Source organism: Coregonus lavaretus (assembly GCF_964263955.1).
Source record: "Coregonus lavaretus genome assembly, chromosome: 5".
Lineage (NCBI taxonomy): Eukaryota > Metazoa > Chordata > Actinopteri > Salmoniformes > Salmonidae > Coregonus > Coregonus lavaretus.
Genome location: NC_139992.1, coordinates 35766442 through 35793886, shown reverse-complemented (window position 1 = coordinate 35793886; position 27445 = coordinate 35766442). Strand labels below are relative to the sequence as shown.

At 43.0% G+C, this 27445-nt stretch overlaps 1 protein-coding gene across 1 annotated transcript; it reads right to left on the bottom strand.

The window, feature by feature from the left end:
- On the bottom strand, positions 1-23551 carry LOC311129837 (transportin-3-like). The gene is made up of 23 exons (XM_084162320.1): positions 23288-23551; positions 19499-19699; positions 19055-19128; positions 18628-18784; positions 17917-18060; positions 17429-17604; positions 17063-17201; positions 16818-16964; positions 14431-14538; positions 14246-14337; positions 13959-14098; positions 13480-13671; positions 9868-9959; positions 9576-9652; positions 9349-9409; positions 8948-9088; positions 6918-7034; positions 6706-6800; positions 6333-6489; positions 2217-2384; positions 1802-1914; positions 1036-1127; positions 1-863 (listed from the first exon to the last, which is right to left on the bottom strand). The coding sequence occupies exons 1-22, from the start codon at positions 23399-23401 to the stop codon at positions 1067-1069; spliced, it is 2766 nt and encodes a 921-aa protein (XP_084018446.1). The 5' UTR covers positions 23402-23551; the 3' UTR covers positions 1-863; positions 1036-1066.
- Between the last annotated feature and the right edge of the window lie 3894 nt (positions 23552-27445).

Below are 27445 nucleotides of genomic sequence, written 5' to 3'. Positions count from 1 at the left end.
CACGTTTGTTCCTCACGGTCGTTTTTATTGTTGTTCACAACATGGCTACAGCGCCAACGGTGGTGTCTGCCTCCAGAGGTGGAAGAACAAAAAAAAAAGAAAATATATACTATTTGCCAGAGTCCCACTCGACCAGTCACAACTCTCCTTCCCTGGCAATAGAGAACAGTAAAACTCCAGCCAACATGTTTAAAAAGGTCAAAGGTGACGCCAAATCTCCCAGCATTCCCTTCAACCATTTCCTAAATGCCTCCACAAGGCAGTGGTGACCATTTTGTGAAGGGCATCGTGGGTTTGCTATTTATTTTTCTATATGGCACCGACAGCAAGACCATGTTAAAGTTCTAAAGACACATCCATGAAAATAAATCATTTCTCAATTTAAAAACGTACAAGTCTTTTTTTGATGCATTATGATTTGCAACCAGGCACATCCTTTGTTTTTTTTCTTTGTTTTTTTCTCCTTCCCTTCTCTTGTTCTTTTTGAAGATGGATCCTGTAGAAATCCAACTGACGCAGAACTAATCCCATTCCATTTCTTTGAGTCGGTGAATTCTCGTTCCTCCTCGGACCTGACCCCCCCCACCCCACCCCCTTTCAACCCTCGTGCCACCTGTTACTGTGGCGACAGTGAGCGAGAGGGAGCGGAAGGGGGGGGGCTTCTCTTCTCACACGGCCAAAGTCGAAGGCGCGTTTCGATTACGGGTTCACCCTGTCACTCCAATCCTTGCGATGCGTCTGATTGGCTTTCCACAGTGCCAAGTCCCGCCCATCTGTCCAGTAGGAGATCCCTTTAGATTCTCATCTGCTGCGGTCTTCAGCCTCTTTGCCGTCACCTCTGAATGTTCGCCAAAATATTTAACCTGAGGAATAAAAACAATGAAAGGACAATAAGAAATCAATGGAGATCTTACTGACACTTGCCAACCTATATACGATCAGATGTTTTTTTGGAACCATCTAAAGACATGGGGCGAGATGAGTCTGCAGATCCCAGTGCGGGGGGTTGTTTGTGTTTCTGTGTTGATGCCTTACCTGGTGTTCTGGCAGAGCTCTTTGGGCGTGGCTATCGGAACAATCTGGTGAACTCCCGGATGGCCCAGCACACCTGCTTACACTCCTCCGCACTGGAGAGATGGACAGACGGAGAAAGAGGGGGTGGCAGGAAGAGAGGGGGAGCGAGAAAGGGCAACGTTATTCATGTGGTGCATTTACATGGTAAAGGTGATTTCAAATGAAATAGGAAAATAAAAAAAAGGTAATTCAACACATTCAGGATCACCATTTAATCAAGTTCACTTTAAATTAATCTGAACTGAAATTAACCCATGTCTAGCCTGCGGTTTGTCTCAAGACTCCTACTGTGAACTCAAAGTGCTCCCTCAGATGACAGCTAGATAGTATTTCTGTCTGAAGCTCCCATTCCCTCAGAGAGACTGCGTGGGAGGGAGGGTGGATCGCTGGAAAAGGGAAGGGACGCTTCTAGGCGAGCCTGAACCTGTGGCAGGGAATCCATGAGGTTTCCCTACTCCGGTTTGCCAGCGTTCCAATGCCACAGGAGCAGCTCGTTTGAGCATGCCCAGTGACACATGAGCTCTTCCCAGAGTCAGAACATAAACAGCTAGCTGTTTTATAGTAGAAAAACAGCAGACAGGGAGTCATCTACTATGCAGAGTTTCACCTGACATAACTCCTGAACCTATGAGGACAACATGTGGCTAGTTAGATCATTTCTGGCAGGAAGGAATGCACCAGATTACACTTGAGAAGCATGGAAGGGGCGTGGCTGTGATATGCTCACCTGGTGACTTGCTTGTGGAAATCTGTGAGCTGTTTGTTTGTGACGGTCACCGCCCCGCCTGACGTCTCCTTAGGAAGCCCCTTCAGCGCATTCTCCAGCCAGCGGCAGAACGTCTAGAAAACATATCCGCAACGTTAAACATCAAACGCACATCAGGAGGCAATGCAATCGTAGTACTACAACACACTTTTATCTCATGATTGAAAGTCCTGTCATGCCCATGTCATTGGAAGTGTGTGTGAATATGAATTGTGGTCCCTGTTGAAAGATGTTCTCTTAGTGTCATATTGTGGTATGACAGCGAGCACCTGTTGAAGACACCAGTGCATGTTCAACTGCATATGTATAAGTACTGTCAGGAGTGAAAGAGCTAAGAGTGTGTGTGTGTGTGTGTGTGTGTGTGTGTGAGACTCACCGGCCTGTCGAACACCATGATCTCCCAAAGCACCTCAGCCACGTCGGGGAGTGTGTAAGGTGGCAGGCAGAAGCAGCATGTGTGCATGAGCTGGGTGACCAACTGCTGCCCGTGCTGCCCCATGGCCTGGCCTATTAGCTGCTTCCGCAGCTCAAAGTCATCCTCGTGCTGCAACGGAAATAAACACATGACAATCTGACTGACTGATAAATTGTTATTCAGAGGAGACTTTTGATAGATCAATCTGAGTGAATCCGCATGTTTGAGGGGAACAGTTTGAGCAAGGTGAGGCACAGATTTGCTAGTCTTGATGACATAAGGAATAATTTGGGATACAAATGTATTTGTAGATCAGTGATTCTGCAACAGAGACAAACATTGACTGTTGAAATATATATATATTTTTTTAGGGGGTAGATCAGCTTTAATATTGCAGATAGATTGTAGCTTCCATCAATGTAATTGTCTGCATCACTTCCAATCTCCCATATATTTTTTGCAAATATACAGTACCAGTCAAAAGTTTGGACACACCTACTCATTCAAGGGTTTTTCTTAATTTTTACATTGTAGAATAATAGTGAAGACATCAAAACTATGAAATAACACATATGGAATCATGTAGTAACCAAATAAATGTGTTCAATAAATCAGAAAATATTTTATATTTGAGATTCTTCAAAGTAGCCACCATTTGCCTTGATGACAGCTTTGCACATTCTTGGCATTCTCTCAACCAGCTTCATGAGGTTGTCAACTGGAATGCATTTCAATTATCAGGTGTGCCTTCTTAAAAAGTTAATGTGTTTTAGCCAATCAGTTGTGTTGTGACAAGGTAGGGTTGGTATACAGAAGATAGCCCTATTTGGTACAAGACCAAGCCCATATTATGGAAAGAACAGCTCAAATAAGTAAAGAGAAACGACAGTCCATCATTACTTTAAGACATGAAGGTCAGTCAATGCGGAAAATGTCAAGAACTTTGAAAGTTTCTTCAAGTGCAGTCGCAAAAACCATCAAGCGCTATGACGAAACTGGCTCTCATGAGGACCGCCACAGGAAAGGAAGACCCAGAGTTACCTCTGCTGCAGAGGATAAGTTCAATCAAGTTACCAGCCTCAGAAATTGCAGCCCAAATAAATGCTTCAGAGTTCAAGTATGAAAAATGTATGCACTCTAACTGTAAGTCACTCTGGATAAGAGTGTCTGCTAAATGACTAAAATGTAAGTAACAGACATCTCAACATCAACTGTTCAAGGGGACTGCGTGAATCAGGCCTTCATGGTCGAATTGCTGCAAAGAAACCACTACTAAAGGACACTAATAATAATAATAAGACTTACTTGGGCCAAGAAACATGAGCAATGGACATTAGACCGGTGGAAATGTGTCCTTTGGTCTGGAGTCCAAATAGGAGATCTTTGGATGCAACCGCCGCGTCTTTGTGCGACGCGGTGCGGGTGAACGGATTATCTCTGCATGTGTAGTTCCCACCGTAAAGCATGGAGTAGGTTTTATGGTGTGGGGGTGCTTTGCTGGTGACACGGTCTGTGATTTATTTAGAATTCAAGGCACACTTAACCAGCATGGCTACCACAGCATTCTGCAGCGATACGCCATCCCATCTGGTTTGGGCTTAGTGGGACTATCATTTGTATGCACACATGACTAAGTCGCTTTGGATAAAAGCGTCTGGTAAATGGCATATTATTATTTGTTTTTCAACAGGGCAATGACTCAACACACCTCCAGGCTGTGTAAGGGCTATTTTACCAAGAAGGAGAGTGATGGAGTGCTGCATCAGATGACCTGGCCTCCACAATCCCCCGACCTCAACCAAATTGAGATGGTTTGGGATGAGTTGGACCACAGAGTGAAGGAAATGCAGCCAACAAGTGCTCAGTATATGTGGGAACTCCTTCAAGACTGTTGGAAAAGCATTCCAGGTGAAGCTAGTTGAGAGAATGCCAAGAGTGTGCAAAGCTGTCATCAAGGCATAGGGTGGATATTTGTACATAGTCAAATATAGAATACATTTTGATTTGTTTAACCTTTTTTTGGTTACTACATGATTCCATAAGTGTTATTTCATAGTTTTGATGTCTTCACTATTATTCTACGATGTAGAAAATAGTAAAAATAAAGAAAAACCCTTGAATGAGTAGGTGTTCTAAAACTTTTGCCAGAGCGAGCGAGAGAGTATATATACATACACCCTTTTAAAAAATATATATTTTCCATTATTACTTTCTAACCCTACCAATTCTTCAGCCATTCCTGGACCTGTGACCAAAAACAAGCTACATACGGACAGTACCAAAACAAATGATCTAATGATTCGGTCTCCTTGCAGCAAAATCTGTAGAGCTGGGAAGGTTGTATCCCCCATATAAATAATTATATTGATTGCAAGAATGTTGTATAATAATTTAAATTGAAAGATTCTAAGATTTGAATCCGGCGTCGTTTTGCGTATCAGTTCATAAACCATGTGCCATGGAATCGGTGCGCAAAAAATATCTTCCCAACTATTTTGCAATCTATATGGCACGGCTGTCAATTTTTTGGTCCTTAAATGAAACTGATATACTTTTTCATTTATCACAATTTTCTTTAACCAATTATGGTCTTTAATGCAGGGCCGACAGACAAGTTCCTTACTTTTTCCCCATTCCACTTTCCTCTTCGATTTTTGCGGTAATGCTGTAATGGTACTCCTGAGTGGCGCAGTGGTCTAAGGCACTGCATCGCAGTGCTAACTGTGCCACTAGAGATCCTGGTTCAAATCCAGGCTCTGTCGCAGCCGGCCGCGACCGGGAGACTCATGGGCGGCGCACAATTGGCCCAGCGTCGTCCAGGGTAGGGGAGGGAATGGCCGGCAGGGATGTAGCTCAGTTGATAGAGCATGGTGTTTGCAACGCCAGGGTTGTGGGTTCAATTCCCACGGGGGGCCAGTATAAAAATATATATATATATATATATATATATATATATATATATATATATATATATATATATATTCACTAACTGTAAGTCGCTCTGGATAAGAGCGTCTGCTAAATGACTAAAATGTAAATGTATTTGGTTGTAATTTTGGGTAGAGCAGACATTTCCATATGTTTTTGTTAGCTGCATGTGCGACAACTCCACCAGTCCTACCGATGATATCATTTACGAAGATTAAACCTCTTTTTAAACTTTTTTCAAAAAATAATCAATCAATTAGTATATTTGAGTTTAACCACAATATTTGTTGCATTATTTGTTCTGTCCTTTCTGGAGGATTAAATTGAAATTGCAACCAACTTTCTATGGCTTGTTTAAAAGTAGCGATATTTGGGAGATGATTTCCTTTTCAAATAACTGAAAGTGAGAGGTTGTAATCTGAATAAAGGGAAAAAGGACATTCTTGAACCTTGGGTGAGACAATCTTACTAATTTTCTAGAGAACCAGTTCGGATTTAAGTATAACTTGTGTATGACTGAAGCTTTTAGTGATAGGTCTAATGCTTTAATATTTAATAATTTATGTCCTCCGAATTCATATTCATTATATAAATAGGCCCGTTTAATTTTGTCTGGCTTGCCGTTCCAAATAAAATGTAATCTTTTTCTCATGTAATTTTTTAAAAACAGTTCGCTAGGTGTAGGCAAGACCATAAGCAAATAGGTAAACTGGGATATTACTAAAGAGTTAATCACGGTGATTTTTCCACAAATAGACCTTTCCATGGTAGCAAGATCTTATCTATTTTTGCTAACTTTCTATAAAAAAAGGTATTGCAGTGAGATCATTTATTTTGGGATATGTATACCCACATCACCATCAGACCATTTTTATTTTACACTGTAATGTAAAAGTTGTGTTTTTTAGTGATCCAATACATATAGTACACTTATCATAATTTGGTTGTAATCCAGAGAGGTTAGAAAAATTATCTAGATCCTCTGAGGCTGTGGAGGGATCCAAGTTGTGGATTTAAAAGAAAACATGAATCATCAGCGTACAATGACACCTTTGTTTTTAAGCCCCGGATTTCTAATCCCTTGATATTATTGTTGGATCTGATTTTAATAGCCAACATTAGATTGACTGTTTGTTGGGGGTGACTCACGTCGTTGATGACGCCCGTGTGGATGAGGTCTCTGACGAATTTCATGACGCTGCAGTTGGCGTCCCGGTGGTCCAGTGTGGTGGCCGCGATGGCACACTGGATGATGTGGACGATGATGCCACTGCTGAGCAGGGTGACGGGACTACGCTGGACAAACCTGCAGAGAGAAGCAGCGAGAGAGAGACGGGAAGAAAGAGAGAGAAGGTCATAGCAGAGAGAGATACTCTTCTTAATAACCTGAATGCTGTAAAACAAGTATGCCTGTCAGGTCCCCAGCAATGGTTAGTTTTTATTCTTGCCACTTAAAAGTAAGTGAACTTATTATTTAAAGGAAGAGGAGAAACTGTCTAAACTGTGTTGCAGTTGATCATACCTGGTGGCGAGTCTGAAGAGGTCGTCTACTGTGTCTGGGTGGTTACGGAGACCGTTGGACTGCTCCAATAGCTGGAAGGTGGGCATACACAGAGCCTACGGGGAGAGAGAAGGGACAAAGTCAGTTCAAAACCAATCGCAAACAACCAGAGTTCCACTGCCACTCTCGTGAACTATGAGTACCTATGAAAGTGGTGTGTGTGTTTCCCCTACCTGTAGCATGTCCAGTAGACCTTGTCTGCAGCCTTCCTCCATGCCGTACTCATCCACCAGGATGCTGCCCAGATACAGGAAGCAGGAGTGGGGATACACCTGGTACACACTGACCATCTGAAACACCACACATTTAACATCTTCACACCTGATACACACTGACCATCTGAAACACAACATCTTTACACCTGGTACACACTGACCAGGGCTTAACATGAACTTCTGGGACTGAATCTTTACATGTCTGAAAGCTCAAGTCACTTGTCCGCCCGTCCCCACCCACACAAAAAAAAAAGATCAAACACCATGAGCCAAAAAGGTGACTGAAAATGGTGTTGTATGATGCAAGGAACCACTTCACAAAATAAAATTCATCATCATCACTGGTATTGACAATGGAAGGCTGCTGGTCTCTGATCTCATGTATTATATCTCCTGCCGTTGTGGCCTTGAGCAAGGCACTTAACCCCCCACAAAGTAAAATACTGCACTGATAGGCTACTGTATAAAACACATGTGGTCCGTCAACCCTCCATCTGGAGAACTACTGGGTGTGCAGGCTTTTTAGCCAACCCTGCTCACACACCAGTCAGCTTATCAAGGTCCTGTTGAGCAATGTGGTGTGTTCGAGCAGGGCTGGAGCAAAAGCCTGCACACCCAGTAGCTCTCCTGGACAAGGGTTGGCCACCCTGCAACATTACAATTACAACCAAATACTTTATGTCTTTATAAAACAATTCCCTCATTCAATGAACCAGGGATTAAATGGTTATGGTGGGCGAGGTAGCCAACTAAGAAGTTTATCTATTTGTAATGTTAAAATATTCAGTGTTCAGGGGAGATCTTGACAGCATGAGTTACTTGTCAATTAGGCTATGCTAAGAATATTTGTTAACTTTGTCAGAATTACATGGCCAGTATTGAATAGAGGAGAATCCTAGCCAATTTTGATCGCTTAAGAGACGGTTTTACAACCGGAGTATGCAGCATTGATTTCATCAACTGCGCACCCATATCAAATGCGTGTTGGCCATTTGCGGTTATACATGAGTGCCGGTGGAAAGTTATTTTAGGACGTCGGACATGACATTTCATTCATGCCAATAGTTAAATAGTTAACTAGCGAGATTCAAATTCTAAACATAGTGTAGTTTGGCTGGTTATCTAGTTAGTCTTTTGCATATCATTATTTTTACCTGATGCTCAAATGTCTCTCAGTCTCGCTCTCCCTCCCTCTCTCCTCTGGCAACCGCCCACTGGCACACACACACGTGATGCACACCATGACTTTTCCAGGATTCTTATTGCTGACCAAAAAATTGCTATAAGCGGGCAAATAACTCACTAGCAATTATTATCAACAAATGTGCAAACGCGGGCTTGCTTTGATCTCAAAAACGCATCTCGCGACTGCATGATTGAAAGACCGCTTTGCCTGTAAATGCAGGCCTACAATAATTATACTGTACTCCGATGCGCTCTGCAGAGATTGGGTGGACAGTGAGCAAAACATCGCATCCGGAGGAAACTGATCCAACTATGATCGGAGTAACCTAATTGTTTGATATTGCGATTTTGGCTTAATTTTTTTTACTTGTCCATTCGGACAACTTGAATCTGTTATCTGCTTGTCCAACAATATTATTAATTTTTTTACTTGCCATGGGCAAGCAGACAAGGTTAATGTCGAGTCCTGCTGACCATCTGAAACAATACACACATTCTGTTAAAGACCTGTACTAGGGTTGCAAAATTCCAGTAAATTTCCACAAATTCCCAATAATCTAGATTCAGGAGGGTATAATCAGGAAACCAGGGAATCCTTCAACCCAGGAGTTTAGAAAAGTTGCTGGAATTTTACAACCCTATACTTTACACATTTAGCCTAACTTTGCCATCAGTCACCAGCTGCCATGGGCTCAACAAGCACCTGGTGGCGATGGAATTTGTATACACATATAACAGACTCCAACCAAGATTTATCTATCTGTATATGGGGCTTATCGTGACCCAAACACAGGGACACACACCTGTGTGACTAGTGGCTGTAGTAGAGAGGCAGAGCCCTTGCCCACGCAGCGCACAGCGAACCGCAGGCAGCGACAGCAGCGCTCCACGATGCGGTTATCAGCCTGGTGTGTGTTTAGAGTCTCTGATAGGACCGGCCAGATCTACAGAGAACCAAGAAAACACCCAATATAGGTTTAGCATGAGAAGCTGTGGGAATGACTGTACGCAATCAAGGCCTCAAGTTGAAGTTCAAATCTGCAAGGGAGAGAAGAATCAGGGTAGTTGAGCACCAAAATAGTCTCATTTGAGTCCCATTAAAACGCAGTCCAATTAATGGATTGAACAAAGCAGGTTGTATGCAATGGTAGCCTTGTCCAAATACAAAAAATTGCTAAAAAATGTAGACTGCCAGTTGCTTTACCTCCTGGATGACTTTCTGACATGGGTGTGTCTGTCCATTTTCTACGATGGGATTTGTGTGTCTGGGGGGGGGGGGGGGGGGGGGGAAACATTATGATTAAAATGTCTGCTTAAAATAAACAATCAGCCCAAATCATCATATCAGTATAGTTACATAAAACAGTTAATGACCTGTGCAATCAGGATATGTATATACAGTATAACGTATTATAAATGGGTTGAGTGTACCGGAAGATGACTGCTAGTCTGTCCAGCCAGACAGTGGGGTCAGCGGCTTTCCCATTGCTGGGGTCCTGAGAGAGAAGCTGAAAATTGGAGACAAACATAAGCAAACCTGTTGGTATTTTACATTTACATTTTAGTCATTTAGCAGACGCTCTTATCCAGAGTGACTTACAACTACCCAATCCACAAAACTGTTACACTATTGTAGTGGGTTACACACTTCTACCGAGGTACCTCATACACACAACCTACAACCAAACTTCCACACAAACAAATGGCAGAATAAAAAAAACACCTTTTTGAGGGCCATGACCTGCACAGCACACAGGTCACTCAAACACTCAGCAATCTTCTCCAGGGGCAAACGAGCCAGGACCAGGGCTGTCCCTGCAGGGCAAAACAACCAGCGTTACCATGGTGACAGAGCAACCATAATTTGCTAATAAATTCATTAAAAATCCTACAATGTGATTTTCTGGAGAAAAAAAATCTCAATTTGTCGGTCATAGTTGACGTGTACCTATGATGAAAATTACAGGCCTCTCTCATCTTTTTAAGTGGGAGAACTTGCACAATTGGTGGCTGACTAAATACTTTTTTCCCCCCACTGTATGTGCACCATATTACGTATTAAAATCACACAAAAAATACAACTTTTACATTACTGTGTAGTTTACCAATACAATGGTCCGACGGTGAAGTGGAAATACTTGGTATTCATATCCAAAATAAATAAATGATCTCACTTCAATACATTTTAATATAAAGTCACCCAAATTAGATAAGATCTTGCTACCATGGAAAGGACAACACCTGTCTAATTATTTAGTCATATCACACTTTTCCTATTGAGTTATGGCCCTGCCTACACTCAACAACTTTTATTTTATTTTTTATTATTCCACTTTATTTGGAATGGGCCTATTTATATAATGAGTATGAATTCGGAGGGCAGAAATTACTAAAGCATTGGACCTCTCACTTAAGGCTTCAGTCATACAAAAAACTATAATTATATCCGAACTGGTTCTCTAGCAGATTACTAAGAATGGCTCACCCAGTGTCCTAGAATGGCCTTTTTCTCTTCATTCAGATTACAACCTCTCACTTTCGGTTATTTTTAAAACAAGACATAGAAAGCTGGTTGCAATTTCAGTTTCATCCAACAGAAAAGACAGAACAAATATTACAACAAATATTATGGTTAAACTCAAATATACTAAATTGATTTTAAAAAATGTTTTTGAAAAAAAAATGTAAAACAGTATAATCGTTCTAAATGATATAACTAGGACTGGTGAAGTTGTCACACTTGAAATTAACAAAAATATATCGAAATGTCTTCTCTAACCAAAATCACATCCAACGGATTGCAGCTATTGTAAAAATGGAGGAGGCAAGTGGAAGGTGGAGAAGGCACGGGACTTGTCTGTCGGCCCTACATTAAAGACCAAAATTGGACCCAAAAAATGTACAGCTGCGCCATACAGGTTGCAAAATAGTTGGGAGATTTGCCGGATTAAAAACATCTAATATTTAAATTTAAATTACACAATTCTTGAAAACAATGATATATATATATATATATATATATATATATATATATATATATATATTATATACACACACATACAGAGTTGAAGTCAGAAGTTTACATACACTTAGGTTGGAGTCATTAAAACTCATTTTTCAACCACTCCACAAATGTCTTGTTAACAAAGTATAGTTTTGGCAAGTCGGTTAGGACATCTACTTTGTGCATGACACAAGTAATTTTTCAAACAATTGTTTACAGACAGATTATTTCACTGTATCACAATTCCAGTGGGTCAGAAGTTTACATACACTAAGTTGACTGTGCCTTTAAACAGCTTGGAAAATTCCAGAAAATGATGTCATGGCTTTAGAAGCTTCTGATAGGCTAATTGACATCATTTGAGTCAATTGGAGGTGTACCTGTGGATGTATTTCAAGGCCTACCTTCAAACTCAGTGCCTCTTTGCTTGACATCATGGGAAATCAAAAGATATCAGCCAAGACCTCAGAAAATAAAGTCTGGTTCATCCTTGGGAGCAATTTCCAAACGCCTGAAGGTACCACGTTCATCTGTACAAACAATAGTACGCAAGTATAAACACCATGGGACCACGCAGCAGTCATACCGCACAGGAAGGAGACATGTTGTGTCTCCTAGAGATGAACAGACTTTTGTGCGAAATGCGCAAATCCATCCCAGAACAACAGCAAAGGACCTTGTGAAGATGCTGGAGGAAACAGGTACAAAAGTATCTATATCCACAGTAAAACGAGTCCTATATCGACATAACCTGAAAGGCCGCTCAGCAAGGAAGAAGCCACTGCTCCAAAACCCCCATAAAAAAGCCAGACTACGGTTTCCAACCACATAGGGAGAAAGATCGTACTTTTTGGAGAAATGTCCTCTGGTCTGATGAAACAAAAATAGAACTGTTTGGCCATAATGACCATCGTTATGTTTGGAGGAAAAAGGGGGGAGCTTGCAAGCCGAAGAACACCATCCCAACCGTGAAGCACAGGGGTGGCAGCATCATGCTGTGGGGGTGCTTTGCTGCAGGAGGGACTGGTGCACTTCACAAATAGATGCCATCATGAGGAAGGAAAAGTATGTGGATATATTGAAGCAACATCTCAAGACATCAGTCAGGAAGTTAAAGCTTGGTCGCAAATGGGTCTTCCAAATGGACAATGACCACAAGCATACTTCCAAAGTTGTGCCAAAATGGCTTAAAGACAACAAAGTCAAGGTATTGGAGTTGCCATCACAAAGCCCTGACCTCAATCCTATAGAAAATGTGTGGGCAGAACTGAAAAAGTGTGTGCGAGCAAGGAGGCCTACAAACCTGACTCAGTTACACCAGCTCTGTCAGGAGGAATGGGCCAAAATTCACCCAACTTATTGTGGGAAGCTTGTGGAAGGCTACCCGAAACGTTTGACCCAAGTTAAACAATTTAAAGGCAATGCTACCAAATACTAATTGAGTGTATGTAAACTTCTGACCCACTGGGAATGTGATGAAAGAAATAAAAGCTGAAATAAATAACTACTATTATTCTGACATTTCACATTCTTAAAATAAAGTGGTGATCCTAACTGACCTAAGACAGGACATTTTTACTAGGATTAAATGTCAGGAATTGTGAAAAACTGAGTTTAAATGTATTTGGCCAAGGTGTATGTAAACTTCTGACTTCAACTGTATACGAGAGAGGAGACAACCATCCCAGCTCTGCAGATTTTGCTGTGAAGAAACAGAATCATTAGATCACTTGTTTTGGTACTGCCCATGTGTAGCTTGTTTTTGGTCGCAGGTTCAGGAATGGTTGAAAAATTCCAACATTTACCTGAAGCCAACTCTGCAAATAGCACTGCTGGGCGATTTGAAAAGTCTTAGTCAATCGATCAATAATATAATAATACTCTTAGCAAAGGTGTTCATCTTTAATTTAGAATCTGTAGAAACTATAAGAATAGAAAGGTTCAGAAATTTTGTGAAACATCACAGCAGAAAAATATATGGTAGCTAGAAATAAAAACTGGATGGTCTTCAAGAGATAGATGGGAGGGGTTGAGGGTAACTGATGGATGGGACTAAAAACAAAACAAAAGATAAGCAATGTAAAATATATTGTGTCCGTAAAATGTATATAGTAGGTATAAGCTGGAAGTAGAAGCCTAAGTATGGTTGTCCATTAGTTTACTCCAATTACGGGAGGGGTGGTAGGGTTAGGGGAAAATAATATAGATACACAAAAAAAATATGGGGGATTGAAAATGATGCAGACAATTACAATGATAGAAGCCACAATCTATCTGTAATATTAAAGCTGACCTACCCCATAAAAATACTTAAGGGTGGCATTAAGTTACCTTTGAGGAGGCCTACGGCGGCTTCGGTGGTCAGGGCGAAGGAGTCGAGGGCACGGGCGATGTCCAGCAGGCCCTGGAAGTGCTGGGCCATGTGGTCCCGACACACAGAGCAGATGTTATGGATGGCCTTGGCCGCCACGGAAGCCAGGGTCTTCTCCCTCAGGCCCTTCATCAGGTAGTTCAGCACGGGGTCTGCGACATAGAGCGGGGCTAAGGTCATACACACAACCAAAGTATACAGCCAACAGAGACACAGCGAGACATATGCACAGAGACACACATTCATAACGCAGCAGGGACGTAACAAAACAGAGTGACGCGGGCATTTGACACAGGAAGGAACAAGAAATTGAAAAATAACTACAAGGAAATAGAGATGTGCTCAAAACGCACAGATGAAGATGAACCTCTAAATTGAGGAACTCAATCACTCAGTTCCCAAGCTAAGCTATTGACCGTAACGTGACCACTGAACCTACCGAGGAACCGCGGGTTGCGGTCAACGACCTCGCTCATCTCCCCCACCAGCTCAATGCTGGTGTAGCGCACGGCGATATGGACCGTCTCTGGCAGCAGCACCACCTGCTCCAACACCTCCGTCAGGGTGGGGTTGTTCTCACTGGGAAAGCATTAACATGTTACACACAAACACCCCGGTGGGAGGATATACAAATCTACAAGTAGTTGTACACATTCTACACGGTGAGGAAGGGATTTAGTCATTGCACATTATTTCTCATTAATAAAATGAATAGAGGACACTCACGGGTCTACACTCTTGGCGATGGCGGCCATGATGAAGAGAACAGCCTCAGTCACCTCCCAGGGAGGGTTCCCTTCTTTTAGAGTGGAGTACAACTGAGAGAGCGAGAAAAAAAAAAGAGAAGGCAGTCGGTATAGTTTGTCATCTTAATGACATCATTTGAATTTGCATTTGGTGAAGGTAGCTACCTGGGAGAAACATTCCATGGAGCCCACAAGGAAAATTACATCCTTCACAAGATCAGACACCCTCATCCTGAACTCCCCAAAGTCATCTGTATCTTCTGGGATGCCCTCCTGTGGATCAACACAAAAGATGAGACCGTGAGTGAATGATATAGTAGTGCCAAAGCTAAATGATGTACAATTCCATTTAGTCATTTAGCAGACGCTCTTATCCAGAGCGACTTACAGTTAGTGAGTGCATACATTTTTCACACTGGCCCCCAATGGGAATTGAACCCACAACCCTGGCGTTGCAAGCGCCATGCTCTACCAACTGAGCTACATGTACTGAACTACTTGGTAATATGTGCACATGGTTAAGGGATTCTACAATCAGATATGACATACAGTGAGGGAAAAAAGTATTTGATCCCCTGCTGATTTTGTATGTTTGCCCACTGACAAAGAAATGATCAGTCTATAATTTTAATATTAGGTTTATTTGAACAGTGAGAGACAGAATAACAACAACAAAATCCAGAAAAACGCATGTCAAAAATGTTATAAATTGATTTGCATTTTAATGAGGGAAATAAGTATTTGACCCCCTCTCAATCAGAAAGATTTCTGTCTCCCAGGTGTCTTTTATACAGGTAATGAGCTGAGATTAGGAGTACATTCTTAAAGGGAGTGCTCCTAATCTCATCTTGTTACCTGTATAAAAGACCTGTCCACAGAAGCAATCAATCAATCAGATTCCAAACTCTCCACCATGGCCAAGACCAAAGAGCTCTCCAAGGATGTCAGGGACAAGATTGTAGACCTACACAAGGCTGGAATGGGCTACAAGACCATCGCCAAGCAGCTTGGTGAGAAGGTGACAACAGTTGGTGCGATTATTCGCAAATGGAAGAAACACAAAATAAGTGTCAATCTTTCTCGGCATGGGGCTCCATGCAAGATCTCACCTCGTGGAGTTGCAATGATCATGAGAACGGTGAGGAATCAGCCCAGAACTACACGGGAGAATCTTGTCAATGATCTCAAGGCAGCTGGGACCATAGTCACCAAGAAAACAATTGGTAACACACTACGCCGTGAAGGACTGAAATCCTGCAGCGCCCGCAAGGTCCCCCTGCTCAAGAAAGCACATATACAGGGCCGTCTGAAGTTTGCCAATGAACATCTGAATGATTCAGAGGAGAACTGGGTGAAAGTGTTGTGGTCAGATGAGACCAAAATCGAGCTCTTTGGCATCAACTCAACTCGCCGTGTTTGGAGGAGGAGGAATGCTGCCTATGACCCCAAGAACACCATCATTTACATTTACATTTTAGTCATTTAGCAGACGCTCTTATCCAGAGCGACTTACAGTTAGTGAGTGCATACATTATATTTTTCATACTGGCCCCCCGTGGGAATCGAACCCACAACCCTGGCGTTGCAAACGCCATGCTCTACCAACTGAGCTACATCCCTGCCGGCCATTCCCTCCCCTACCCTGGACGACGCTGGGCCAATTGTGCGCCGCCCCATGGGTCTCCCGGTCATGGCCGGCTACGACAGAGCCTGGATTCGAACCAGGATCTCTAGTGGCACAGCTAGCACTGCGATGCAGTGCCTTAGACCACTGCGCCACTCGGGAGACTTAATGACCATCAAACATGGAGGTTGAAACATTATGCTTTGGGGGTGTTTTTCTGCTAAGGGGACAGGACAACTTCACCGCATCAAAGGGACGATGGACGGGGCCATGTACCGTCAAATCTTGGGTGAGAACCTCCTTCCCTCAGCCAGGGCATTGAAAATGGGTCGTGGATGGGTATTCCAGCATGACAATGACCCAAAACACACGGCCAAGGCAACAAAGGAGTGGCAAAAGAAGAAGCACATTAAGGTCCTGGAGTGGCCTAGCCAGTCTCCAGACCTTAATCCCATAGAAAATCTGTGGAGGGAGCTGAAGGTTCGAGTTGCCAAACGTCAGGCTCGGAACCTTAATGACTTGGAGAAGATCTGCAAAGAGGAGTGGAACAGAATCCCTCCTGAGATGTGTTCAAACCTGGTGGCCAACTACAAGAAACGTCTGACCTCTGTGATTGCCAACAAGGGTTTTGCCACCAAGTACTAAGTCATGTTTTGCAGAGGGGTCAAATACTACATTAAAATGCAAATCAATTTATAACATTTTTGACATGCGTTTTTCTGGATTTTTTTGTTGTTATTCTGTCTCTCACTGTTCAAATAAACCTACCATTAAAATTATAGACTGATCATTTCTTTGTCAGTGGGCAAACGTACAAAATCAACAGGGGATCAAATACTTTTTTCCCTCACTGTAAGAGTATTGGGAGTATGGTTGGCATCATTGGAGTTGGTTAAGGACTCCTTGTCATGTGGTGGGTGGTCCTTACGTGGTCAGGGTCTAGTTGGCAGTGGCGGGCCAGGCCGTGCAGCAGTCTCTGGATGTAGGGTCTGAAGATGCCGTGGAGGGCAGGGTCGTTGGTCTTATACAAGTGCTCTCCCAGACGATACCAGAAGTTAAAGGAGATCTCCACAACCTGAGATGCACCAGAAGAGAACACACACACTTGAAATCCACCCAAAGCGACAGTGTGTGTGTGTGTGTGTGTCTGAGTGTCTATCATATGTTGTGTACCTCATATTGGGGGTGTCCTGCACAGATGAGCAGTAGCTCAAGCGTCCGCAGGTCTCCCATGCCCTGGCCTGGACTCCTGACTGTGGTCTCCAGAAACGTTTCACACAACTCAGTGAAGATCCTACAGTAATTCAACACTCTGACAGAACAAGGGAGAAGGAGAGAGTTGAGGATAAAAGGTATTATTTTCTTCCACACAGAGGACAGTGTGGAGAAGAGTCAGAAGAGTTCAACATCATGAGCAATGGAGAGGAAGGATAGGTTTGGGGCAGGAAGGAGTGGGAGAAGGGGTGTGGTGATGCGGTGACTGGATAGGTGATCTTGGTGTATGTATGAAAAGGGGAGTAGGCGTGTGTGTGTTCGTACTTGTCGAGGTCCTCCCGTGCCACAGCCATGTGGTAGGCCGTCTCCAGCGTGAGGACGCCCTGGAAGAGCTGCAGGGCCAGGGACATGTGTGTGTCCACGTTCTCGATGGCATACAACGCTGAACACACGCAGTCGGACGCAGCCTCGTGAAGGTTAGTGGACGTCTCGTCTCTCTGCTACCAAACAGAGACAAAAAAGAACAGTATGTCAAAGAGATGTTCCATGGCTGAAACTCATGCATTATGTATACAAGCGATTAGCATTCTAAACTGCATAAATTATTGCCCTGCTGCCCCCCCCCCCCCCCCCCATCCCATGGTTGTTGCACAAATAAGGGTTTGGAACGAATTCTGCTATAATATTGAGAGACTTTGGGAGTATTCTAAAAGTTGTTAGTCTTTTTGGGGATGTTTGTCACTAGCACTGTTTATTTGTGCTTCCAAAATTAGATGAGAGCGCAAGAGAAAGAGAGACAGACAGAGGCATACCAGCACTTGGAAAAGGACCATGAGGAGCTGGTTGTTGGCCATAAAGTTGCTGTCCAGGACTCCCAGGTTGAACCAGCTGCCCAGACAGCGGAACACCTTGATCAGCATCTTCTCATTGCTGCCAGACTTCTCCACACACGTCACCTGGAGACAGAGAGACAACACACACGCGCTATCAACAACACTGACCCTTATCAAAACCCCAATGCTGTGTCTGAAGCCAAATGCACGAGGAAGTTCACCCAACGAAACAACAGGAGTCACGACAGGTGTTATCAATATTGATTCAAGGCAAATTGTTGATTGTAGGTTGAGGTAACCCTCAACACAAACAGTATAGCTAATCTATTTTCTGTTGGTTTTGGGAGGACAACTCCTACATTCTCATGCTTAATCCTCAAAAACATCTACAGTCAAACTTGGACATTCTGCAGAGAAAAATATACTACAAAGTGAGTGGTTTGGTTTGTCCCTCTAAGGTAGTGGTAGTAGTTGAATAGCTGTGTGATAATGAGGATGTACACCCCAGAGTTTTATAATGAGAGGATGAACCCATGGGAGGTCTGCTTATCCAGTAAGGGGGAGTGGTGGCGGGTGCTCTAGTTTAGACCAGCTTAATCAGGTGGGTAAAATAGGCTAGTCTGTGAGAGTGTTGGCGAGAGAAAGATGAATGGATAGTGTGTGTGTCGGCCAGAGAGAGACAAATCTCACCAGTAGAGTGACCACAGTACTGGAGTAATAGGCCAGGTCCTCGATAATCTCTGTCCTGCGATTGGCTCCGATGCGAAGGGAGCGGCTGTGGACCTCCTCGGGGAGCACTGTAAGGATCTCTATCAGAAACATCATGGAGCTGACGTCATTGCTATACCTGAGAGAGAGCGAGAGAGAGAGAGAGAGAGAGAGGAGTCAGGGAGAGAGGCAAGGAGAGTGGAGGAGAGAGATGGCAGCAGGCAGTTATGAGAAAATTAGCATGAAGGAGATGTATTTGAAGCTTTAATGTCACCTCAAACATACCAACGCAATGGCATTCGACTTTATAGAACCACCTACAACGGTCTAATATCATGTAACTCTTGCATTTGTTATCCACAGGTGTGATCCGAGATGGATGGTTGAGTGGTAATGGGAGGGGCCTTACTTTTCAATGAGGGTGTGGACACAGCCCTTCCAGGAGGCCATCTGTAGGGCGAGGTCTGCAATGGCCAGAGCGAGCTGAGAGAGGGAGGAAAGAAATGAGACAAGAAACCAGGAAGAACTTGTAAGGATTAGAGTATCTTAATGCCACGTAATATTGTACTTGTTAAATTGTACCACAGCTACTCCTCTGTAGTGGTAGTGGTACATTGGGGTAAATGCTAGAGTTGCTACTGTGCCATGTGCATTGCTAAGCCTATGGGACATTTAGATGGGCAGTGGGACATTCCTAGAGTGCATTCTAGGAGCATAAAGGCTACAGACAGAAATCCAAGTCGTTCTTGGAGTTTCAGTGGTCACTGTGACAAAGAGACTGACACCTGATGGACAATAATTGGATGGGAGGGGCGTTACCCTAGGTTACATCAATGGGCGGGGAGGCCATTACCTGGGTGACGATGATGGGGGAGAGGTCTTTGAGGCTCTGTATGTGTGAGAGCAGGGAGTCTCGGAGGGCGATGTGGGTCTCTGGGGGGAGCTCAAAGAACGAAGTCTGGATCTTCATCTTCATGGTCTGGGCGGCAAAGTAACAAGACTCCACGTCCTGTTTCAGCTGGAGGAGCTGGTCTGCCATCTCCCACGCGTACATCTGTGGGGACAGGGGGAGAACAGTTAGCGCCACCATTAACTTTATTCAGACAGGAAGGTTACCGGAACAAGGGACGTGAAAAACAGGGATACTGGTAAATCCGGTAATTTTACACACATAGGCCTATACACCTAAATGGTCTGTAAAGGATCCCTAGGAACAATCAACTGACCAAACAGGATGGAAAGGAGGCACATTGCTGCTTGTAGGACTCATTCCTTTTTGTATACTCTTTTTGTTAGTTATATGAATGAGGATAAGAAGGCGTAGCCGTGTGTTGTTTTTGCTTGTGGTTTGAAAACATTGTCAGAATTACCAGCTTGGGGAGGGGGGGGGCGCGCAACCACCCTGAATGAGAGATGAGCCCCCCAAAATGCAGCAAAAGTCAAATTCTAATAATGCTAATTTAACAATTTTCCCAGTTGTTAAAATTAATGTGTAACTGCTACAGTGGTAAATATGAAAATGAAAGCTTATTCCAAATTAAACCCAAAAAAAAAAAACTGCTACATGTCATGGTTTTAAACAATCCCCCCCCCCCCCCCATGTTGCTTCACTTGTCATCCCGGGACAGTCCAGTATATCAGCCCCTTTTCAGGTGTCCCGACATTTCTTTCTACAAAAAAGGTCCCTTTGTCAGCGAGACGCATCAATTGATTCAGGATACAAGAATGTACACCAAATGACAATCACACTTTTTGGTGTTTTGTAACAGATGTCTCTTTCCATATATCAAATGGTCTCACAGTGCACTGTTTTAGATGGAATTATTTTGGAGTGGACAAACATGCACAGGTAGCCTACTTTTTGAAGTGATTTGTTTGACAATCAGATTCATGCCACATTAAAGGGTAATACATTTATTGCGTTAAAATGGCATGTCTTTACTATTAGGCCCCTAAAAATAACTAAATGATGGGCCTAATCAGTCATGATGTTTTCATCCGATTGTCAAAAAAATTACTTCAAAAAGTTGGCTACCTGTGCATGTTCATCCACTCCATTAGCCTAGGCTATAACCCCCTAAACAGACAGGTTCCACACTGAAAATACACAAACGTATTGGTTTGATAAAGACAGAGCATATTTTCATTAGAATAATTAAGCATAGGCCTACTCACAAAACAGATGTCATGGCCGTAATTCAACACCATGCAGTGTTCAATGTGGAATTTTTAATCCATTTAGAAAATTCCAAAGAACAGGCAGAATAAACTAAATCGAACGTCTGTATATTGAAAAGACGGATTTTGGTTTGTAACCCTGGGGAAAAAATGGTATTTCAACTCGCCAAATTGAGCCCTGTTTCAAATTATCACTGAGAATAACCGTTCCAGACTTGAGATACGCATCACTTAGTCGCACTGCCAACTTTTTTCCATTTGGATAATCATTGGGTTATATTTTATTCTGTTATATATATATTTTTACTATAAAATAGGTGTCTTGACTGTGATAAGGGCTCGGGAAATAAGTGTCTTGTCTGCTAAATTAACAAAGCAAGGCTATGCCATTGCACAACCATAGGCTTCTACAAGCACGCGCCACTGCTGAGGTTACTGTCTTTTTGAAGATTGTGTTCCACAATATAATATAATCAGTTGATATTAAGGCTTCAATAACTTACCTTGCTTTTAAATTGACTGAATATATATGGGGCAATTTAGCAATTAGGATTTGTTATCTGTATGGTTATGATAAATTAGGCATTGTTGCGCACTGTTGGAATAGGCCTACAGAAAAATGTGAACATATTTTTTTGTGTATTTTAAATATATATATAATTATTTTTTCCTATTCGAGGTCTATGGGGAAAAAATTATGTGAGTACTCCAACAGTCAACATTTTTTGAAATGCCCTTCATCCCTAGTAAATGGATCACTATGCTTACATTCTCAGGTCTGCGTCCCAACCCACTCAAATGATTTCAAAACCACCCTATACACGCAAAGACCCAAAGGGAGTAGGCCTATTTACAAATACAGTAGGCCAAATCTGATATCCTTCCTATGCAACACCATCAGGTGTCTGTAGCTAGCTGCCTTGATAGAGGGCTTGTTGCCTTAACCAACAGTTGGTCAGCTGTTAGATATTCTGGAGTATGGTATAAGGACTGTAAAGTAAAACCTGGTAAAGTGTGTATGAGAATTTATATTGCAAATTGAAACAGCCAAGCCCCTCCCCCATTTGTCCATCAGTGTCCAGTATGTCCTGGCAGCCTGGGTGAAAAAGCTGCTGACAGCACAGAGCACACACTGCGTTCATCACTCAGATGGCTCCTGCTCTCCCAAATTAGACCGTTCAGATCCCCAAGTGCCAGCAAATTTAGGAAGTTGCTGGTGTCACAGTCTAACGTGTTTTAAAACGTTATGCGACATTGCATTTTTTCTTAGGGAATCAATACATGGCTTTGTGAGGCCTTTCTGTGGGAATTGCATGATAGTGGGGAGAAATAGCGGTTTTGAATCCAGTTACCCTAAGGCTGTGTCTCTCAATGCAACCTGCGGGCCATCTATTATAGAAATTATCACAAAAATAAGTTAAAGTTGGTAGGAATACGTAGCAGCAACATGTAGGTGTGCCGTATTTCAATCATTGATTGTCCGATGACAGACAATGATTGCATTTCCTGCAGGAGTTAAGGAAGTAGTAACCAATGAATATGCGGAAACCAGACCGATGCAGGACCACCGGAGGAAAAAACAAACAAATGCGGAAATAATAAAACGGCTAACATTAACCCTAACCAACAGCAAACAACTTTAAGTGGCACATACCATTTACACATTATCAACATAAATGGAAGTTGTTAGTGTAGCTTGCCAAGTTAACGTTCGTTAACTACCTCAAAGCAAAAGCATCCCTGGCAATATCGTTATCTCGCTAGCTAACGTTTTCTAGCAAGACATCACGTCCAATACTTTGCTAGCAAGTATTGGACGCTAGCTAGGTAGCCACCCTCGCCTCGCGCTCTTCCTGTGCTATGGCCGGCTAACGTTACTGTCATTAGCACGAGCTACTAATTATGTAAAGATAACCGTCCCTAGCCAACTACAGTAGCTAGCCAACTACAGTAGCTAACTACAGTAGCTAACTAAACAACTAGCTAGCAATACATTGTTGTTAACTAGTTATCTGCTATGTGTGGCTAACTAGCTAGCATTTCAAACACCATGGATTGTTTATGATGACTACACGCGAGAGAAAGCTAGCGAATGTTTGCCTTTATTATCTTCGTTGCACCTAGAAATCCCCATAGATTTAACCCCGTTTCCACTTGACAGTTACTAGCAGGCTAGTAGAAAAATGGAACGGTGTTGCTAATGCTAACTAGTTAGTTAGCTTAGTCAATCTAGTTTGGTAGATAGCTAACTAACTAATACTATGCAGAGTGTGTTGTTAGCTAGCGTGTGATTATATGCTCATTCATTCGTTGTTGGTTTAGCATACACAAATACATGTTTTTATATCACCATGGTATTACGCATTCTGATGCAATGTTTTGTTTTCGGCCTCACACGACCTGCCTAGCCATGTCTAGTTCTAGGCCCATTCCAAGTCCCCCCCCATCTCTCGAGTTCACTTACCGATCTCTGTAGCTCCCCCAGCCACACCGAGGCTCGCTCTTTACCGGCGGGGTCCGGATCATGATAAAGAGCCTGCACAGCTTGATACACAAGTGCAACTGTCGGTTTCTCCATAGCGCTATGCTACGTTGCGGGTTGTAGTTTAGGGTAACTGCGAAGGCGCTACAAGTTCCACAGTTTATGTTTAGACAGGGTAATATTTATTCGTTCCTTGTGCTCGCTGTTCCGACCGCCATCTCAATTGCACACAGGTTCCCCGTGTGTGTTGCCGACAAACGCCCCCGTCTAGAAATACAGATACAGGAACTAAAGGCTGTACTTCACATATTCGAGGGACACAGTGGGCGGGTCTCTTTTATGTTATTGTAAAACAAGCAGTAAAAACGAGAAACACCATATCAATTTAATTAAATGTATGGTTACAATGTATAACTATGTAGCTAGGCGGTATGTACATGTTTTTGTAAGAGAACTCCAATATACACTGAAAGACCTCTAGATGTCAGCAAAGTGCATGATTTACAATAGTTGTTCTCAAATTGGGGTACTAGTACCAAAAATACCTATTAATCTGTGCTAGGAGTACCCCCTAGGGGTACCTACCTGCCTATCCACAGGGGGTGTTTGGGAATATGCATAATAACATTTGCTTACTTATCAGAGGAACATGAGGGGTTACTTCAGTTCAGACTGAGCGAAATGTGATTATAGTAACCAAAAAAGGTTGAAAACCGCTTACAGCAATCGAACCAGATAGTGGCTCATTACAGGTTTGCGTCTTCCAAGCAGTTGTCAATAGTTGCCCTGCAGGAGAGTAACCTGATGCAAAGGAGACATTGGACCCCAAGTTTTTCCTGGTCAGGTCACATGGTTAGAAAAACTCCTGGCACTATAGATGCTTCATGGGTGTAAGTACACTACAATACCAAAGGTATGTGGACACCTGCTTGTCGAACATCTCATTCCAAAACCATGGGCATTAATATGGAGATGGTCCTCCCTTTGCTGCTGTAACAGCCTCCACTCTTCTGAGAAGGCTTTCCACAAGACGTGGTCCTCTGTAGCTCAATTGGTAGAGCATAGCGCTTGTAATACCAGGGTAGTGGGTTCAATCCCCAGGACCACCCATACGTAAAAATGTATGTGCACATGACTGTAAGTCGCTTTGGATAAAAGTGTCTGCTAAATGGCATATTATTATTGTTATTATTAGATGTTGGAACATTGCTGCGGGGACTTGCTTCCATTCAGCCACAAGAGCAATAGTGATGTCGGGCACTGATGTTGGGTGATTAGGCCTGGCTCGCACTCAGCATTCCAATTCATCCCAAAGGTGTTCATTGGGGTTGAGGTTAGGGCTCTTTGCAGGCCAGTCAAGTTCTTGACAAACCATTTCTGTATGGACCTCGCTTTGTGCACGGGGGAATTGTCATGAAACAGGAAAGGGCCTTCCCCAAACTGTTGCCACAAAGTTGGAAGCACAGAATCGTCTAAAATGTCATTGTATGCTGTAGCGTTAAGATTTCCCTTCACTGGAACTAGGGGGCCTAGCCTGAATCATGAAAAACAGCCCCAGACCATTATTCCTCCTCCACCAAACTTTACAGTTGGCACTATGCATTCGGGCAGGTAGTGTTCTCCTGGCATCAGCCAAACCCAGATTTGTCTGTCAGACTGCCAGATGGTGAAGCGTGATTCATCACTCCAGAGAATGCATTTCCACTGCTCCAGAGTCCAATGGCGGCAAGCTTTACACCACTCCAGCCGACACTTGGCATTGTGCATGGTGATCTACCACTTTGCGGCTGAGCCGTTGTTGCTCCAAGACGTTTCCACTTCAAATTAACAGCACTTACAGTTGACATGGGCAGCTCTAGCAGGGCAGAAATCTGACGAACTGACTTGTTGGAAAGGTGGCATCCTATGACGGTGCCACGTTGAAAGTCACTGAGCTCTTCAGTAAGGCCATTCTATTGACAATGTTTGTCTATGGAGATTATACACCTGTCAGCAATGGGTGTGGCTGAAATAGCTGAATCCACTCATTTTAAGGGGTGTCCACATACTTTTAGAAGCCTGTGTGTGAAAGCTTTGATTAAAGCATCACTATATTTTAAAAGAGCAACTCTTAGGTGCACTTGATTTAGCTTGCCTGGCGCACCAAGAGGGTGTGGTTTACCCCTTTAGGATCATTATGCTGTTACTTCACAAGATTACATTTATTTCATAAATCCCTTTTTTAAATCAGCAGTTGTCAAAAAGTGCTTTATAGATACCCAGGCTAAAACCCCAAAGAGCAAGCAATGCAGAGGCAGAAGCACAGTGGCTAGGAAAAACTTGGTGGCCAGTCCTCTTCTGGCTGTACCAGGTAGATCCCACTGGTGTCACCAACCCCAACAACTGCTAATCTAAGGGTTTTCAAATGGATGCGTTTCTATTGGTCATTATCTCCCAAGGGCAGAGTGGACAGAAGTACAAGGGTCGTTCCATTCAGTTTATTTTGTGGATCACTTTTTGGAGGATACTTTTGTCACAAAACACAAAATACAAAAGTCAAGAGTGTCATTTTAAGCAATTTACAGCTGTTAAAAAAAATCTTTTTTGGCTGCTATTACATTCTTCTCTTGGCAAATGGAAAGGAAAAGTAAAAGGGAAGAAAATACACGCCAAATACTCAGAGAGTCATTGGTGTTAGCATCCTCTTTTTGAAGGCAGCAGCAGACCACCGCCAAACCCAGGTCGTATTATCCCCATACCTCTAAACCATACAGCTTGGTTATGATACAACCCTGAGTCTGGGGATAATATCTATCTTGCACCATTCTCTCACTCGCTCTCCATCTTTTCTTGACCATGTATCTTGAAGGACTGTAGTCGTCCTTCATCTTCACCTAGTTTGAGGAAAAAATAAATGAATGCACTTCGGTTTGCTGTACAGTACAAACACCATTTTGTTTGTCATTAGTGTCAAACTATATCAAATCCTTTTTAATGCTAAAAGTTATATACAGTGAGGGAAAAAAGTATCTGATCCCCTGCTGATTTTGTACGTTTGCCCACTGACAAAGAAATGATCAGTCTATAATTTTAATGGTAGGTTTATTTGAACAGTGAGAGACAGAATAACAACAAAAACATCCAGAAAAACACATGTCAAAAATGTTATAAATTGATTTGCATTTTAATGAGGGAAATAAGTATTTGACCCCCTCTCAATCAGAAAGATTTCTGGCTCCCAGGTGTCTTTTATACAGGTAACGACCTGAGATTAGGAGCACACTCTTAAAGGGTGCTCCTAATCTCAGCTTGTTACCTGTATAAAAGACACCTGTCCACAGAAGAAATCAATCAATCAGATTCCAAACTCTCCACCTTGGCCAAGACCAAAGAGCTCTCCAAGGATGTCAGGGACAAGATTGTAGACCTACACAAGGCTCGAATGGGCTACAAGACCATCGCCAAGCAGCTTGGTGAGAAGGTGACAACAGTTGGTGCGATTATTCGCAAATTGAAGAAACACAAAATAACTGTCAATCTCCCCCGGCCTGGGGCTCCATGCGAGATCTCACCTCGTGGAGTTGCAATGATCATGAGAACGATGAGGAATCAGCCCTACACGGGAAGATCTTGTCAATCATCTCAAGGCAGCTGAGACCATAGTCACCAAGAAAACAATTGGTAACACACTACGCCGTGAAGGACTGAAATCCTGCAGCGCCCGCAAGGTCCCCCTGCTCAAGAAAGCACATATACAGGGCCGTCTGAAGTTTGGCAATGAACATCTGAATGATTCAGAGGAGAACTGGGTGAAAGTGTTGTGGTCAGGTGAGACCAAAATGGAGCTCTTTGGCATCAACTCAACTCGCCGTGTTTGGAGGAGGAGGAATGCTGCCTATGACCCCAAGAACACCATCCCCACCGTCAAACATGGAGGTGGAAACATTATGCTTTGGGGGTGTTTTTCTGCTAAGGGAACAGGACAACTTCACCGAATCAAAGGGACGATGGACGGGGCCATGTACCGTCAAATCTTGGGTGAGAACCTCCTTCCCTCAGCCAGGGCATTGAAAATGGGTCGTGGATGGGTATTCCAGCATGACAATGACCCAAAACACACGGCCAAGGCAACAAAGGAGTGGCTCAAGAAGAAGCACATTA

What these genes read in the sequence shown, in the direction of transcription:
- LOC311129837 (XM_084162320.1), bottom strand. Translation starts at nt 23,401, where the DNA reads ATGGAGAAACCGACAGTTGCACTTGTGTATCAAGCTGTGCAGGCTCTT. An exon ending in CCATGGAATGTTTCTCCCAG is followed by an intron (nt 14,338 to 14,430) that starts GTAGCTACCTTC and finishes TCGCTCTCTCAG; the next exon opens with TTGTACTCCACTCTAAAAGA. An exon ending in CCGCAACCCGCGGTTCCTCG is followed by an intron (nt 13,672 to 13,958) that starts GTAGGTTCAGTG and finishes TCTATGTCGCAG; the next exon opens with ACCCCGTGCTGAACTACCTG.